We start from the raw sequence: 16,578 nt of genomic DNA on the forward strand, positions 1-16,578 counted from the left end.
AAAAGAAAGCCTTACAGTTACTGAACCTGTCACGTCCAGGTGCACAGAACCCTTAGGGCTTTCAGTCATGCACCAGGCAGATATTCGTTTGAACAAATACCAAGTTTCATTGACTTTCATGCAAGGAGTCAAAAACTGCAAAATGTTTACGAATTAATTTTGGTCTGTCTCCAGGCAAGGGAGAGTCGCCTTCGACCAGGCTCACATTAGGTCCCAAACGTGAAGTAATTACGTTAAAAGCCTGCATGAAAGTCTATTAGCCTCGGCAAGAGGTAGAATTATTTCTATTTTAGGCACTTTACGTATGGCCATTGTGTTTGACTACGTAAGAAAATTGTAAAAGATGGTATAGGATGGATGGATGGATGGATGGATAAGATTTACAGTCCAGTGAGGTTACCCTCATGGAAATTCGGGCTGCTTTCTCCCCGGGGAAAGCGAGCTGCCATACATACGGCGCTACCCATATTTTTTTTTTCCTGCATGCGTGTATTCATGTTTCCTGAGACTTAATGCCGTGTGAGATGGAATTTTTTTACTTTATTCCAAGTCCCACGGGTATTTGATGGAAATCGAAAATTTCAAAACTAAATTTTCATTTAATTAATATACTTACTCAACTCACATAAATGGCATTAACTTCAGTTCATTGCTAAGATATTGAAGTAGTACTCGACCCTGGTAAGGGGGGAAGTAACTCCCAAAGAAAAACAATCCGTAGTCAAGGACGGGAGTCACCTCCCCTACCGGTAACCCGCACATGCGCGGTCCTACTACCGGCCGTCATTCCCCCACGGAAACACACACCTGTAACACATATAATGTTAGCGGGGATGGATGGGAGGGTATAAACGATGTGAGTTGAGTAAGTATATTAATTAAATGAAAATTTAGTTTTGAAATTTTCGATTCAATCACATATTCTTACCTCAACTCACATAAATGGCAGATTGCACATAAAGGCGGTGGGATACTCACATTAAACTCTTGGAAGTATCTGGCCTGCGGCAACCATGGCTGGGAGGCAGCTGGTACCGTCCGGGTGAGTGCTGGCAATGTCCCGGAGGTAGTAGCTGAGGAAGACATCTTGAGACGTCCAGTATGCAGCTTTGAGGACGTCTGACATCCTTCCAGACTTGAGGACAGCTAAGGAAGTTGCCCACGCTCGAGCCTCGTGCGTCCGAGGTGATCGAAGAGGAAGGACTGACTGCCCCCCCCCCTTGTGTCTGCCACCACTGATAGGCATGCCTTATAAGTGTGGAAGACCATCTGGTAAGCGTGGTTTTTGCAATGTCTTTATTTCGGGCTGTATTAATCGAAATAAACAACAACTTCTGAGCTGATGCTCGAATCGGAGCGGTACGCAACAAGTAAGCCTTAAGCGCGCGTACCGGACAGTTAGAAAGATCCGGATCGCCGGGGGCTAAAATGTCCCGGAGAGGCCGAATGGAAATGATCGGTGAAAGTTGGTCAGGTTTTTGATTTTTGGCGAGAAAATCGGGACGGAAACGCAGTGAAACCGAGCCGTCTCTTTCGAAAGTGATATCACGGTCTAGACCTGAGAGGCCGTGGATCTCGCTGCCCCTCCGCGCGGAAGCGAGCAGTATGAGCATGAGAGTTTTGCGCGTAAGGTCAGAAAGACTAGCGTCTTGTAAAGGTTCAAAAGCACTAGAACGGAGAAATTCGAGTACTAGCAGAACGTCCCAAGCCGGAACAGAAGTTCTCTCCGTTGCAGAACTGAGGGCCGCGCCCTTTAGCACACTCGCGATGACTCCCCCGAGGGAGATGGAGCGACCAAGTTGCTTAAGAGTAACTGAGATGGCTGAGCGGCGAACGCGCAAAGTGGACGCGGCGCGTCCCTGAGCGGAGAGCCATGCCAAGTGGTTTGCGACCTGCATTGATCGCGGGGCAACCGGGACAACATTGTTGGCCGCACACCATCGAGTCCAAGCCAGCCAGTGCGACGAATAAACAGAGGAGGTGGAACGCCTGTGAGCCTTCTGGACTAAGTCCAAAGTAAGATCTGAGGCGCCCGAGCGCTTCAGTGATCGCCGAACAGTCGCCAGGCGTGAAGATCCAGGAACTCGGGGCGATCGTGAAGAATGCCCGTCCTGGGCTGTAGAAGCTCCCCTCGCCGAAGGCTGAGCGGAATTGGCGGGCCGCTGGCGAGCCGCAGGAGGTCCGGGAACCAATGCTGACTGGGCCAGCGCGGTGCCACGAGAAGAAGACGAGGCCGCTCTAAGTCGGCTTTTCGCAGGACCCTTCCGATGAGTGGAGTGGGAGGGAAGGCGTAAGCCACTAGCCCTGTCCAGCTTATCGTCATCGCGTCGATCTTCCACGCTTCCGGGTCCGGAAACGGGGAAACAAAGATCGGAAGGCGACGCGAAAACCTCGTGGCGAAGAGGTCGACCATCGGTCGCTCTACCTGCGCCCAAAGGCGGAGGAGCGCCTGATGTGCGATGGTCCACTCTGTGTGGAGGATCTGAGAGGACCGGCTGAGGGCGTCGGCCAGGACGTTCAGGCAGCCGGGCAGGTAGCGAGCCGAGACCAGAATCTGATGGCGAGCGCACCAAGAAAGGATCTCGCATGCTCGGCTGGACAACAGTTGAGATCGGGAACCGCCCTGTTTGTTGAGGTAGGCAGCGACTGTCGTGTTGTCGGTATGAATCAACACATGGGTGCCCTGGAGGGCGGAGAGAAAATGCTGAAGCCCCAGAAAGACCGCCTCGAGCTCGAGGCGATTGATGTGCCAAAGCCGCTGCTCTTGTGACCACCGACCGGACGTCGTGTGTGTGTCTACGTGAGCCCCCCAACCCTTCTGAGACGCGTCCGAAAAGAGATGCGTGGAGGGAGGAGGAAGCGCTATGGGCACTCCCTGCAGAAGCCAAGGGGTGTTCATCCACTGAAGCGTGGTCTGCTGAAACCAGACCCCGAGCGGAACCAAAACGTCCCAGCCTTGTGAAGTCGGATTCCAGACTGAACTGAGCGCCGCCTGAAACGGGCGCTTGTGGGATCTGCCTAGCGGAATAAGGGACGACATGGACTCCATCTGGCCCTGTACAGACGCAAGCGTCCGGGCTGGAGCTGACTGAAGCCCTAAAAGGGAAGACAGGAGAGCTTGCAGTTTGTCCACCCGGCGTTGAGTGGGACGGACTGTCCACTCCCGTGAATCGAAAACCATGCCAAGGTAAGTAAAGGTCTGCGACGGAGTCAACTCGGACTTGGTGTGGTTGACTTGGAAGCCGAGATCCTGAGCCTGGGCAAGGACAAACTGGGTATGCTGAAGGCAGAGCGCTTCCCGCTGATGAAGGATCAGCCAGTCGTCCAAGTATGCCCTGAGCCGAACCCCGTGCTGCCGAACAAGGGCACAAAGCTGGCGCACCACCATGGTGAACGCCCAGGGAGCAAGTGACAGCCCGAAGGGTAGGGCCCGAAACTGGAAGATTCGGTCCCCCCACAGAAAACGCAACCACTTCCGGTCCGCCTCGTGCATGAGGATGTGGAAGTAGGCGTCCGTCAGGTCGACGGACGTCACCCAGTCGCCCGGGCGAAGCGCCTCCCTGACGGTCGCCGGCAATTCCATGGTGAACCGAATTTTGCGCAAAAAGCGGTTCAGTGGAGAGAGGTCTAAGACTGGCCGCCACCCCCCGGAAGCCTTGGGGACAACGAAGATTCTTCCGTAAAAACCCAAGGAGGAGTGGTCGAGAACCTCCTCTATAGCCTGCTTCTGCAGCAAGAGAAGGATTTCTGCCTGAATTGCCTCCCGAGCGTCGGGGCTGGCCGGAAACCGGAAGTTGGCCGGCGCTCTGGACAAAGGGGCCTTGCCTTCCTGCCAAGGAAGGCGGAACCCCGATCGAATCACCCCCATGATCCATAGGCTGCTTGTCCGAGACAGCCAAGCTGGAAGGGCCCGGGAGAGGCCGCCTGCTACCAAAAGGGTAGAGGCTGGGGGGGTGACTGGATCGGGGGGGTCTCATTGGGGGTTGGGCTTGCGCCCAGACCCCCGCTTCCCAAAGGAAGGTTTACGCTGGTAAGGGCGGGAACGTGAACCACCCCTACCTGCCTGAGACGGCTTCTGCCCCGAGGCCTTGCCTGTAGCTGGTGCAGAACTCCGTGGTTTGTTACTGTGCTGCTTAAGAGCGAGTTCCGTCAGTTGCACCACATGATGGTCACGAGCCTCCTCTGTTTGCTGCCGGAGGGCATCCAAAGAGCGTGATCCCAGCAACGCACCCTCTGAGAAGGGAGAGACTCTCAAAGAGTCTATGGTGGCCTTATCCGTCAGGCGTGAGCCGTTAAGAAAAGCCTCGCGCCTCCAAAACACAACCTGAGAGTAGAGCCGAGCAGCAAGGGTCATCTGACTGTCAGTGACCTTCGCGAGAGCCGCCAAGAGCATGGCAGCATCAGCCTCAATGGCATCGTCGCGGAACCTAAAAGGCTCGATGGACGAAGCGATGGCTCTCGTGAGAGACCGGATGAGCGTTTCCGCTAAGGAGGTCAGTTCGAGGGAAGAACGCCCGCTCTCCTCCAGCCCGAGTAGACTCTGTTCCGTACACACGGCAGTCCTATCTCGGCTATAACCGTCCTGCCGTAAGCGAGCCAGTTCCGGAGTCACCGGAAGTGGAGCTGCAGGGCAGCGAAAACGAGGAGAGAAGAGAATGTGGCCTGCTAGGCAGCCGCGATCTTCTTGAATTGGCTGGAAGGCCGCCGCCTGCCTGAGCCGAGGCTAACCAAGGCTGGGCAGAAGGAGGGGCTTCCCCATGAGCAGCCAAGAGAGGGTAGGGTGTGTTAGCGTCCGCCAACACCTGAGCCATCACAAACGTGGACTGGGTGGCCGAGTGGTAACGCACTTGCGCTCGGAATCGAGAGGTTGCGTGTTCGACCCTGGGTCGGGCCGCTATTTTCTCCCCCCTTTCCTAACCTAGATGGTGGGTTCAAGTGCTAGTCTTTCGGATGAGACGAAAAACCGAGGTCCCTTCGTGTACACTATATTGGGGTGTGCACGTTAAAGATCCCACGATTGACAAAAGGGTCTTTCCTGGCAAAATTGTATAGGCATAGATAAAAATGTCCATCAAATACCCGTGTGACTTGGAATAAAGGCCGCGAAAGGTGAACATTCGCCTAACAGGCTTGAGGTTTGCTGGTCGATGTGAATGCGTGATATATTGTGTAAAAAATTCCATCTCACACGGCATAACTGAAGCGCTTTGAACTTCGGATAAGGCGCTATATAAATAAAGAGAATAATAAAAAAAATTTAAAAAAACGGGACGGAAGGAGATTCAATGAAACGGAACTTCGCCTTCGTGTCCCCCGCGCCCGCAAAATCTGCCAAAGCAGAAGGAGGGGGTGCGACCACAGTAGAATCGGCGGAGACACCCTCAGGGAAGTACCGTGAGGTTATCTCCGCAGCCAACTCCAGAGTAGGGCCCAGTTTATTGGGAATCCGTAAGGGGGTAACAGATTCAGAACAATCCTCATCCCCTTCCTGTTCCTCTCCAAAACCTTCCTGATCCCCATCAAAAGGAGGGTCCGGCAAACCGGAAACCCACCCATCGACGGAAGAGGAAGTGGCTAAAGTCGGTTGAACAATAGACGGAAGCGCCGCAAACTGTCCACCAACAGCACCGCCGACAACCGGAACCGCCGCGGCGGAACCGGAAGTCGGGGCCGGATGTCGATGCGTAACCAGGGACGGGATAGCAGGGACACTGCCACCGGAACCACTAGTCCGCTGTCCTCCACCGGAAGTGCCTGCCACAGCACAACCGGAAGTCGAGGACGACAACCCGCGGGCAGGCCCGACCGGAAGCCCCGAGGGGCAACCAGAGGAGCCTACCCCCTGCGAACTCGAAACAGGAACGGCGGCAGCCGGACCAAGAGCTACAGGACGATGACCGCCGACAGAATCTTGCAGGCCAGAACTGGACAGGCAAGACCCTGCTGCCTGCCCCCCAGAGGCCGGGACAGCCGAAACTGATCCCAGGGGGGCAGGCTGGCGCGCTTCGCCGCTCCCTAGCGCACCCGCCACGTGATGGACGGTGTACTGCCGGGGAGGAGCCGTCTGCGAACCCGGCGACGCAAGAGCGTAACCCGGGCCCGCAGGCAAGTGTGAGCCCCCAAAAAGATGGGGACTCCCACAAACGCCGCCCAACGCCGAAGCGCTGGAACCGGGCGGCGCTAAGGCCGCGAACCCCCCTGAAAAGGCAGGGGAATCCGCAACCGAACCAGAAAAATCCGGCCCGAGATCAGCCGACGTGATCGTCGCTGACGGCCGCAGCCTAGAAAGAGAAGCCACCCCCCCCACGCCAGGCGGGAGGGGAGCGACAGGCCTTTCCGCAGAATGTAAGGCAACTAGGTCATGCTTCAAAGTAGCAAACATTGCCAAGATTTCTTCCCGAGACACGGACTCGCTAGACCGTGGCGTCTGCGAGCGCGAGAGAGGAGAAGTAGAGCGTTCCTGCGTAGGAAAAACCGGTGACGGTGACGTGGAGTCAAGCGAAACCCGTTCTGTCTTCTTAGTCACCGGGTCAGTAACCAGAATTAAAGACGTAGCCTGTGACGAAGTTACAGAGGCACGCGTCTTTGATTTAGACTTAGACTTGTCCTTATCCTTCTCTTTCCCCGGTGAAGAGAGCAGAGAAACAAGTTTGCCCTTGCTTTTAGAGTTTTTGTCCGCCATTTGCAATATCGAACACGCGCACGTGGAGATAAATTACAACAGCGAAAATACTCAAACAAACGCAACGCGTAGCGAAGAGAAGTGAAACGATCTTACCTAAAGATAGCAACGCAAAGACCAGGGTCAAATGGCCTTCCACAAAAGGCCAAGGCAAAAAAGATGCCGGAGTACAACAACACGTCTGTGCAGTAGTGTTGAAGTGGGTGGAATGACGGCCAGTAGTAGGACCGCGCATGTGCGGGTTGCCGGTAGGGGAGGTGACTCCCGTCCTTGACTACGGATTGTTTTTCTTTGGGAGTTACTTCCCCCCTTACCAGGGTCGAGTACTACTTCAATATCTTAGCAATGAACTGAAGTTAATGCCATTTATGTGAGTTGAGGTAAGAATATGTGATTGAATTGTTATCTATGCCTATACAATTTTGCCAGGAAAGACCCTTTTGTCAATCGTGGGATCTTTAACGTGCACACCCCAATGTAGTGTACACGAAGGGACCTCGGTTTTTCGTCTCATCCGAAAGACTAGCACTTGAACCCACCACCTAGGTTAGGAAAGGGGGGAGAAAATTGCGGCCTGACCCAGGCCTGAACACGCAACCTCTCGCTTCCGAGCGCAAGTGCGTTACCACTCGGCCACCCAGTGGGTCCATTTTGGCATACCGCACACAGACTTCTGCCCCAGAACATGATCACGGAAAATGTGAATTACATTTTGGCGGGAGATGTGAACTGACAATCTGCATGACGTTTTATTTTGCTGGCAACACTAAAGGTATGTGTAGGCATCTGTGAGATAGTTGTGTGAAGCTTTTGGCTGTTCATATCGTAATCTTCGACAAAAAGACAAATCGTTGCTTCAACAATGCTGAAACTTGCCCCAACTTGCAGAAGATGCCCCAACCAATAACAAATACACAATATATCTGTCAGCAAAAAAATAAAAAATTAAAAAACAGAAATAAATTGTCAACCACTGTACACTATAGTGGTCAACAACTGTACACTATAGTGGTCAACCACTGTACACTATAGTGGTCAATCACTGTACACTATAGTGGTCAACAACTGTACACTATAGTGGTCAACCACTGTACACTATAGTGGTTAATAACTGTACACTATAGTGGTCAACCACTGTACACTATAGTGGTCAACCACTGTACACTATAGTGGTCAACAACTGTACACTATAGTGGTCAACCAATGCGGGGCGGGGATATAACTCAGTTGGTAGCGCGCTGGATTTGTATTCAGTTGGCCGCTGTCAGCGTGAGTTCGATCCCAGGTTCGGCGGAAATTTATTTCACAGAGTCAACTTTGTGTGCAGACTCTCTTCGGTGTCCGAACCTCCCCCCCGTGTACACTACATTGGGTGTGCACGTTAAAGATCCCACGATTGACAAAAGGGTCTTTCCTGGCAAAATTGCATAGGCACAGTTAATAATTGTCTACCTATACCCGTGTGACTTGGAATAATAGGCCGTGAAAGGTAAATATGCGCCGAAATGGCTGCAATCTACTGGCCGTATAAAATTTCATCTCACACGGCATCACTGCAGAGCGCCTAGAACTGTACCCACGGAATATGCACGATATAAGACTCATTGATTGATTGATGTACACTATACTGTAGTGGTCAACCACTGTACACTATAGTGGTCAACCACTGAGTGCCAAGGAGAAATAAATATAGAAAGGCTTCCGCCTTTTCGTACATCATGTTTAGCCTTGAAAATGAAGAATGTTGTTTTAATGTTGAGGTTAAATTTAAATAAAAAGTTATCTCTCATTGAATCAAAAGAACAAAACAGAAGGTGAAGGTCATACCTGTGCTGCAGTGTCCTGAACAAACATGGCCTCATCTGACCTTGGCAAAAAGTCAAGGTCACTGTCAAATGCTGCTGGCTCTTCTTTCTTGATCTTCGGCAATGTCCTTGGCAAATCTGTAAAAATGATATTTCATAAAAGAAAGGTTATACAATTTCTTAACACATGATCAATTCGTGCACTTTTTTTTTACAAAGAAAAACCAGCCAACACAAACTAAAACCCATTCTTTATTTAAACTTTGTAGGACTCTAATCTAATTACTTTAAAACTGTGTTTTCAATGTTTAATTCCTCTTGTCTCATCAAGAACTGGCACATGATCTAACAGTCACAAGTTTCTGCTTCTCTATTTCTTCTTATGCACATACACACCAGGGAAAAAACAGCCATGCATGTAAAAGACCACTTGTGCCTACGACTACGATAGTATGTAGTACATGTAGTTGCAGCCAAGAAACACAGAAGAAGAAGAAGATGAAGACGACATCTTCTTCATCTTCTTCTTCTTCTGTGTTTCTTGGCTGCAACTACAGCAGTCCCTGCAATGTACGGCCCAAGAGCCGGACTGCTCTGTTATCGATTTTGTTGTGGTGAAAATTTGACGATGGTCTGTCCTACATTGGAGGTAAGACCTGCTGTTGGGACCGAAAATGAGTGTCCGCGTCCACGTTTTGCAGGTGGCCGTTTAAGGGCGGGCAAATATAGAAGGAAAACACTCCGTGCCGAGCAAATGTGTCCGTACATGTCAGGTGGCTGCTCACGCCGGGGGCCGTACATTGCAGGGACTGCTGTAGTTGCAGCCAAGAAACACAGAAGAAGAAGATGAAGAAGACGAAGAAGACAAAGATGAAGAAGATGAAGAAGACAAAGAAGAAGAAAAAGAAAAAGGAGGAAAAGACAAATAAAAGGAAGAAGAAGATGAAGCAGCAGAAGAGGAAGAGGAAGAAAAACCACAACAGGCTATCTTTTCACATACAAAACACTCAAATTTCTCCAGTGGTACCTGCAAGATGAGCCCCCTTCGATGACAGGTCACCCAACAACAAAGGACACCTTATGTTGTCTCTTTGTATATTAACTTTACCACAGGATACCTTTTTTGACAGTCCACATGCAAAGTATGGACAAGAGATACAAACAGGCAGACAGACACACAGACAGAGAGACAGAAATACAGACACATTTTTTTCAATTCATCACAGGTAGGTACCACTCTACATCCACATTCTCCAAGTAGCTCACCTTCGCCTACCACCTCAACATCGAGAGAATCAGTGCTGTCCCTGTCATTTTCATCGTCTTTTTTATCAACGGGAGGGAAGCTGGAGAGAAGGGTGTCGGCACCAGACAGCGACACAAATTTCTTGTTCACCAGCTGAGCTGCCGTGGAGTCAGCACTGCTGCCAATGTTAAAAACTGGTCGACCACCTGCCACCAAAAAATAGTCGTTGTTATGCGCTTCACATATTGAAAAACAAATTAAAAAAAACAAGCACTGGCAAATTAGAAACCTCATATGTTAGTCCAAGAAGTAGACATACATCTTTTTTTAACAAGTACCTACTAAGTAAACAACAACAACAACAACAACAACAACAACAACAACAACAACAACAACAACAACAACAACAACAACAACAACAACAACAACAACAACAACAACAACAACAACAACAACAACAACAACAACAACAACAACAGTCCTTCTGAAATAAAATCAGCTCATTAAAAAAATCTTCCGGTTACAAAGATCTTCAAAGGTTGCCATATTTATCACTGTCAACATGACCTTCATGAGCGCTTCTGGGGTGATAACGCGAGACGACTCCTGTGATCTTGCCGCGAGGTGGCGCCAGTTACCAGCCGAAAGAAAGAAGGGGCATAACCTCACCAGAACCGACCATTGTCTGTTTACCGTATAAAATGCACGACTTACACACGAACTGTTACCAAACCGATATGCTATTTGGGACCAATGCAAGTTTTTTGTCCTTTCTCGTGTGATCTTGCCGCGAGGTGGCGCCAGTTACTAGCGAAAGAAAGAGGGGGGATAATCTCACCAGAACCGCCCATTTGCCTTCAAAACAACAAACAGATTACCTCCACCTTCATAACCCTGAGGATGAAAAAAACCAAGTACCATATTTGACGGATTACAAGACGCCACCGTTTTATAAGCCGCACCCCCGACTTTTTAACAAAAAATTGGGACGAGCCACGTATAGGCCGCGTCACTATATCAGCCGCCGTTGAAAAAAAATATAATCAGATCGTGTCAATCAATCAAAACAACCAGGCAAATGAAAGTACGGTATTTTGCGAAATCGGCTCCGAGAATAAACGAGTGAAACAAAGAAGAAAAGTGAAAAAGTTTGAAGAAAAATATCACACACACAATTTGTAACCAACACACACATGTAGTCCCGCCCGGAATAAGCTTTTCTGGGATGATTTACAACTTTTGCGCACATTTCGAGCAGACGAAAACACAACATGGCGGCTCTCGCTCCTCCAACTATCGCGAGACACAAAAAAACGAAATCGCGCGCGCGCGAGATCCTGATACATCCGGTGTTTCTCTGTACACTATCTTGTCACGACGACTTGTTGACAAACAAAGATTCGCGAAAGAAAGAGAAAAGTGCTGAGCAGACCTGTTTACCCCCATAGGTGTTTTGGAGTAATGCTCAGCCCCAAAAATAGTAATCCTGGCACAAAAATAGTAATCATCCAGCATCCGTCGCCAATTACAACGCACATGACAACTGTGTCTGCGAAACGCAATCATGCACATATATCCATCATTCACAAACAAAACACAGTCAAATTTTGTAGTCATCATAATTTCAAAGAAGATCACATCAAAAGCACATGCATCACTGATTCTTTTTCTTTTGCTCGTAGTAGGCCTTTTTCAGTGTGTCAAGCGCTTCTCTACTGTACTTGCGCTTGCCGAATGAGTGAGGGCGAGACTTCACCACTAGAAGGCTCTCCAGCGTCTCATAAGACAGACATGATCTCTGGTCAGTCCTGTGCTTTTCCACCCCATTTCGCCATTGAAAAAAACAATGCCAAACATGTGAATTAATAAAAAAAGAATTTTTTTATTTTTATTTTTTATTTTAAACTTTTTTTTTTATTTATGAAAATCGTAGTCTTGACACAGAAAATCGTAATAACTTACGCCAAAATCGTAAGGGTAAACAGGTCTGGCTGAGTCTTGAGTAGAGAGCTAATAAAGTACCGGTAATCGCTAATCGAGCGAAATGAAAATCCGCGGCGACTTCCATTAGGTGAATGCTATTCAAGTTTAGGTAATGTTTTAGCCGCATCTTTTTATAAGCCGCAGTGCGATTTTTTTTTTTAAAAGTCGCGGCTTGTAGTCCGTCAAATACGGTATACATTTTCCATGAAACTCACCTGGGCCGTTTGGACTCAGTCCATGAACGCGACACCATTGCATGATTTGCTTAGTGCTCCACAGTTGTTCCCCTTTAAACACCCCTTCAGCTCCAAGGTGGCATTGCAAGTACTTCCTCACAGCAAATGCCCTTGACCACTGAAAATGGAGTAAATGAAAAAAACGTCAGTTATTTCATGGTTATTTAAAATCGAAAATTTCAAAACTAAATTTTCATTTAATTAATATACTTACTCAACTCACATAAATGGCATTAACTTCAGTTCATTGCTAAGATATTGAAGTAGTACTCGACCCTGGTAAGGGGGGAAGTAACTCCCAAAGAAAACAAAGTCCGTAGTCAAGGACGGGAGTCACCTCCCCTACCGGTAACCCGCGCATGCGCGGTCCTACTACCGGCCGTCATTCCCCCACGGAAACACACACCTGTAACACATATAATGTTAGCGGGGATGGATGGGAGGGTATAAACGATGTGAGTTGAGTAAGTATATTAATTAAATGAAAATTTAGTTTTGAAATTTTCGATTCAATCACATATTCTTACCTCAACTCACATAAATGGCAGATTGCACATAAAGGCGGTGGGATACTCACATTAATCTCTTGGAAGTATCTGGCCTGCGGCAACCATAGCTGGGAGGCAGTTGATACCGTCCGGATGAGTGCTGGCAATGCCCCGGAGGTAGTAGCTGAGGAAGACATCATGAGTCGTCCAGTATGCAGCTTTGAGGACGTCTGACATCCTTCCAGACTTGAGGACAGCTAAGGAAGTTGCCCACGCTCAAGCCTCGTGCGTACGAGGTGATCGAGGAGGAAGGACTGACTGCCCCCCCCCCCCCTTTGTGTCTGCCACCACTGATAAGCATGCCTTATAAGTGTGGAAGACCATCTGGAAAGCGTGGTTTTTGCAAAGTCTTTATTTCGGGCTGAAATGATCGAAATAAACAACAACTTCGGAGCTGATGCTCGAAACGGAGCGGTGCGACAAGTAAGCCTTAAGCGCGCGTACCGGACAGTTAGAAAGATCCGGATCGCCGGGGGCTAAAAATGTCCCGGAGAGGCCGAATGGAAATGATCGGTGAAAGTTGACCAGGTTTTTGATTCTTGGCGAGAAAATCGGGACGGACACGCAGTGAAACCGAGCCGTCTCTTTCGAAAGTGATATCCCGGTCTAGGCCTGAGAGGCCGTGGATCTCACTGCCCCTCCGCGCGGAAGCGAGCAGTATGAGCATGAGAGTTTTGCGCGTAAGGTCAGAGAGACTAGCGTCTTGTAAAGGTTCAAAAGCACTAGAACGGAGAAATTCGAGTACTAGAAGAACGTCCCAAGCCGGGACAGAAGTTCTCTCCGTTGCAGAACTGAGGGCCGCGCCCTTTAGCACACTCGCGATAACTCCCCCGAGGGAGATGGAGCGTCCAAGTTGCTTAAAAGTAACAGAGATGGCTGAGCGGCGAGCGCGCAAAGCGGACGCGGCGCGTCCCCGAGCGGAGAGCCATGCCAGATGGTTTGCGACCTGCATTGATCGCAGGGCGACCGGGACAACATTGTTAGCCGCAAACCATCGAGTCCAAGCCAGCCAGTGTGACTAGTAGACAGAGGGGGTGGCCTGTGAGCCTTCTGGCCTAAGTCTAAAAGCGAAAACGGAGGCGCCTGAGCACCCCAGTGATCTCCGAACCCTCTCCAGGCGTGAGGATCCAGGCCCTCGGGGCGATTGTGCAGAGTCCCCGTTCTGGGCTGGAAAAGCTCCCCTCGCCGGCGGCCGAGCGGGATTGGCGGGCCGCTGGTGAGCCGCATGGGGTCCGGGAACTAATGCTGACTGGGCCAGCGCGGTGCCACGAGAAGGAGATGAAGCCGCTCTAAGTCGGCTTTAGGCTGAACCCTTCCGATGAGTGGAGTGGGAGGGAAGGCGTAAGCCTCTAGCCCTGTCCAGCTGATCGTCATCGCGTCGATCTGCCAAGCTTCCGGGCCCGGAAACAGACACAACGATCGGGAGGCGACGTGAAAATCTCGTGGCGAAAAGGACGACCATCGGACGCTCTACCTGCGCCCAAAGAAGGAGGAGCGCCTGATGGGTGATGGTCCACTCCGTGTGGAGGATCTGGAAGGAACGGCTGATGACGTCGGCAAGGACGTTCAGGCAGCCGGGCAGATAGCGAGCCGAGATCAGGATCTAAGAAAGAGTCTCGCATGCTCGGCTGGACCACAGCCGAGATCGGGACCCGCCCTGTTTGTTGGAATAAGCAGAGACCGCCGTGTTGTCGTAAAGAAACAACAAATGGGTGCCCTGGAAAGCGGAGAGAAAGTGATGAAAACCCAGAAAGACCGCCTCGAGCTCGAGGCGAATGTTGTGCCATAGACCGCTGCTCTTGTGACCACCGACCGGAAGTCGTGTGCGTGTCCAAGTGAGCCCCGCAGCCCTTCTGTGCTGCGCCCGCAAAGAGATGCGTGTAAGGAGGAGGAAGCGCTATGGACACTCCCTGCAGAAGCCAAGGAGTGTTCATCCACTGAGGCGTGGTCTGCTGCAACCAGACCCCGAAACGGAACTGAGACGTCCCAGCCGTGTGACGTCGGATTCCAGACTGAACTGAGCGCCGCCTGAAAAGGGCGCGCCTGCAGTTTGTATAAACGACGTTGAGTGGGACGGACTGCCCACTCCCGTGAATCGAACACCATGCCTTGGTGCAATACCCCGGGGACGACCAAAATTCTGCCGTAAAGTCCCAAGAAGGGGTGGCCGAGAAACTCCTCTATAGCCTGCTTCCGCAGAAAGAGAAGGATTTCCGCCTGTAAAGTCTCCTGAGCGTCTGGGCTGACCGGAAACCGGAAGTTGGCCGGCGCCCTGGACGAAGGGGCTTTGCCTTCCTGCCAAGGAAGGCGGAACCCCGATCGAATCACCCCCATGCTCCATAGGCTGCTTGTCCGAGACAGCCAAGCTGGAAGAACCCGGAAGAGGCCGCCTGCTACCAAAAGGGTAGAGGCTGGGGGGGGGGTGACTGGATCGGGGGTGGCTCATTGGGGGTTGGGCTTGCGCCCAGACCCCCGCTTCCCGAAGGAAGGTTTACGCTGGTAAGGACGGGACCGTGACCCACCCCTACCTGCGCGAGACGACTGCTGCCCAGAAGAGCTGTCTGGCGCTGACGCAGAACTCCGTGGTTTGTTGCTGTGCTGCTTAAGAGCGAGTTCCGTCAGTTGCACCACATGTTGGTCACGAGTTTCCTCAGTTTGCTGCCGAAGGGCATCCAAAGAGCGTGACCCCAGCAACGCACCCTCTGAAAAGGGAGAGACTCTCAAAGAGTCTATGGTGGCCTTATCCGTCAGGCGAGAGCCGTTAAGAAAAGCCTCGCGCCTCCAGAACACCACCTGAGAGTAGAGCCGAGCAGCAAGCGTCATCTGACTGTCAGTGACCTTCGCAAGCGCCGCCAGGAGCATGGCAGCATCAGCCTCAATAGCATCGTCACGAAACCTAAAAGGCTCGATGGACGAAGCGATGGCTCTCGTGAGAGACCGGATGAGCGTTTCCGCTAAAGAGGTCAGTTCAAGGGAAGAACGCCCGCTTTCCTCCAGCCCGAGTAGACTCTGTTCCGTACAAACGGAAGTCCTATCTCGGCTATAACCATCCTGCCGCAAGCGAGCCAGTTCCGGAGTCACCGGAAGTGGAGCTGTGGGCAGCGAAAAAGAGGAGAGAAGAGAATGTGGCCTGCTAGGCAGCCGCGATCTTCTTGAGTTGGCTGGGAGGCCGCCGCCTGCCTGAGCCAAGGTTAACCAAGGGTGGGCAGAAGGGGGGGCTTCCCCATGAGCAGCCAAAAGAGGGTAGGGTGTGTTAGCGTCCGCCAACACCTGAGCCATCACAAACGGGACGGAAGGAGATTCCATGAAACGGAACTTCGCCCTCGTGTCCCCCGCGCCCGCAAAGTCTGCCAAAGCAGAAGGAGGGGGTGCGACAACAGTAGAGTCGGCGGAGACACCCTCAGGGAAGTACCGTGAGGTTATCTCCGCAGCCAACTCCAGAGTAGGGCCCAGCTTATTGGGAATCCGTAAGGGGGTAACGGATTCGGAACGATCCTCATCCCCTTCCTGTTCCTCTGCAAAACCTTCCTGATCCCCATCGAAAGGAGGGTCCGGCAAACCGGAAACCCACCCATCCACGGAAGAGGAAGTGGCTAACGTCGGTTGAACAGTAGACGGAAGCGCCGCAAACTGTCCACCAACAGCACCGCCGACAACCGGAACCGCCGCGGCGGAACCGGAAGTCAGGGCCGGATGTCGATGCGTGACCAGGGACGGGATAGCAGGGACACTGCCACCGGAACCGCTAGCCCGCTGTCCTCCACCGGAAGTGCCTGCCACAGCACAACCGGAAGTCGAGGACGACAACCCGCGGGTATGCCCGACCGGAAGCCCCGAGGGGAAACCAGAGGAGCCTACCCCCTGCGAGCTCGAAACAGGAACGGCGGCAGCCGAACCAAGAGCTACAGGACGATGACCGCCGACAGAATCTTGCAGGCCAGAGCTGGACAAGCAAGACGCTGCTGCCTGTCCCCCAGAGGCCGGGACAGCCGAAACTGATCCCAGGGGGGCAAGCTGGCGCGCTTCGCCGCTCCCTAGCGCACCCGCCACGTGATGGACGGTGTACTGCCGGGGAGGA

General features: G+C 51.6%; 1 protein-coding gene and 1 long non-coding RNA gene across 3 annotated transcripts in view; both read right to left on the reverse strand.

Moving 5' to 3' along the window:
* LOC138947245 (uncharacterized) overlaps nucleotides 1–16,578 on the reverse strand; it is a 394,861-nt gene that overhangs the window by 16,655 nt on the left and 361,628 nt on the right. The gene's annotated exons all lie outside the window — the stretch shown is intronic.
* Nucleotides 1–16,578, reverse strand: part of LOC138947230 (YEATS domain-containing protein 2-like) — a 48,019-nt gene that overhangs the window by 4,644 nt on the left and 26,797 nt on the right. For both annotated transcript variants that reach the window (XM_070318669.1, XM_070318670.1), the window contains 3 exons: nucleotides 11,932–12,070; nucleotides 9,754–9,939; nucleotides 8,510–8,625 (listed from right to left, as the gene is read on the reverse strand). In XM_070318669.1, the coding sequence (XP_070174770.1) occupies nucleotides 8,510–8,625; nucleotides 9,754–9,939; nucleotides 11,932–12,070 (441 nt within the window). The remainder of the gene's footprint in view (nucleotides 1–8,509; nucleotides 8,626–9,753; nucleotides 9,940–11,931; nucleotides 12,071–16,578) is intronic.

The sequence above is a fragment of the Littorina saxatilis genome, linkage group LG14, assembly GCF_037325665.1.
Source record: "Littorina saxatilis isolate snail1 linkage group LG14, US_GU_Lsax_2.0, whole genome shotgun sequence".
In the NCBI taxonomy this organism is placed as follows: Eukaryota; Metazoa; Mollusca; class Gastropoda; order Littorinimorpha; family Littorinidae; genus Littorina; species Littorina saxatilis.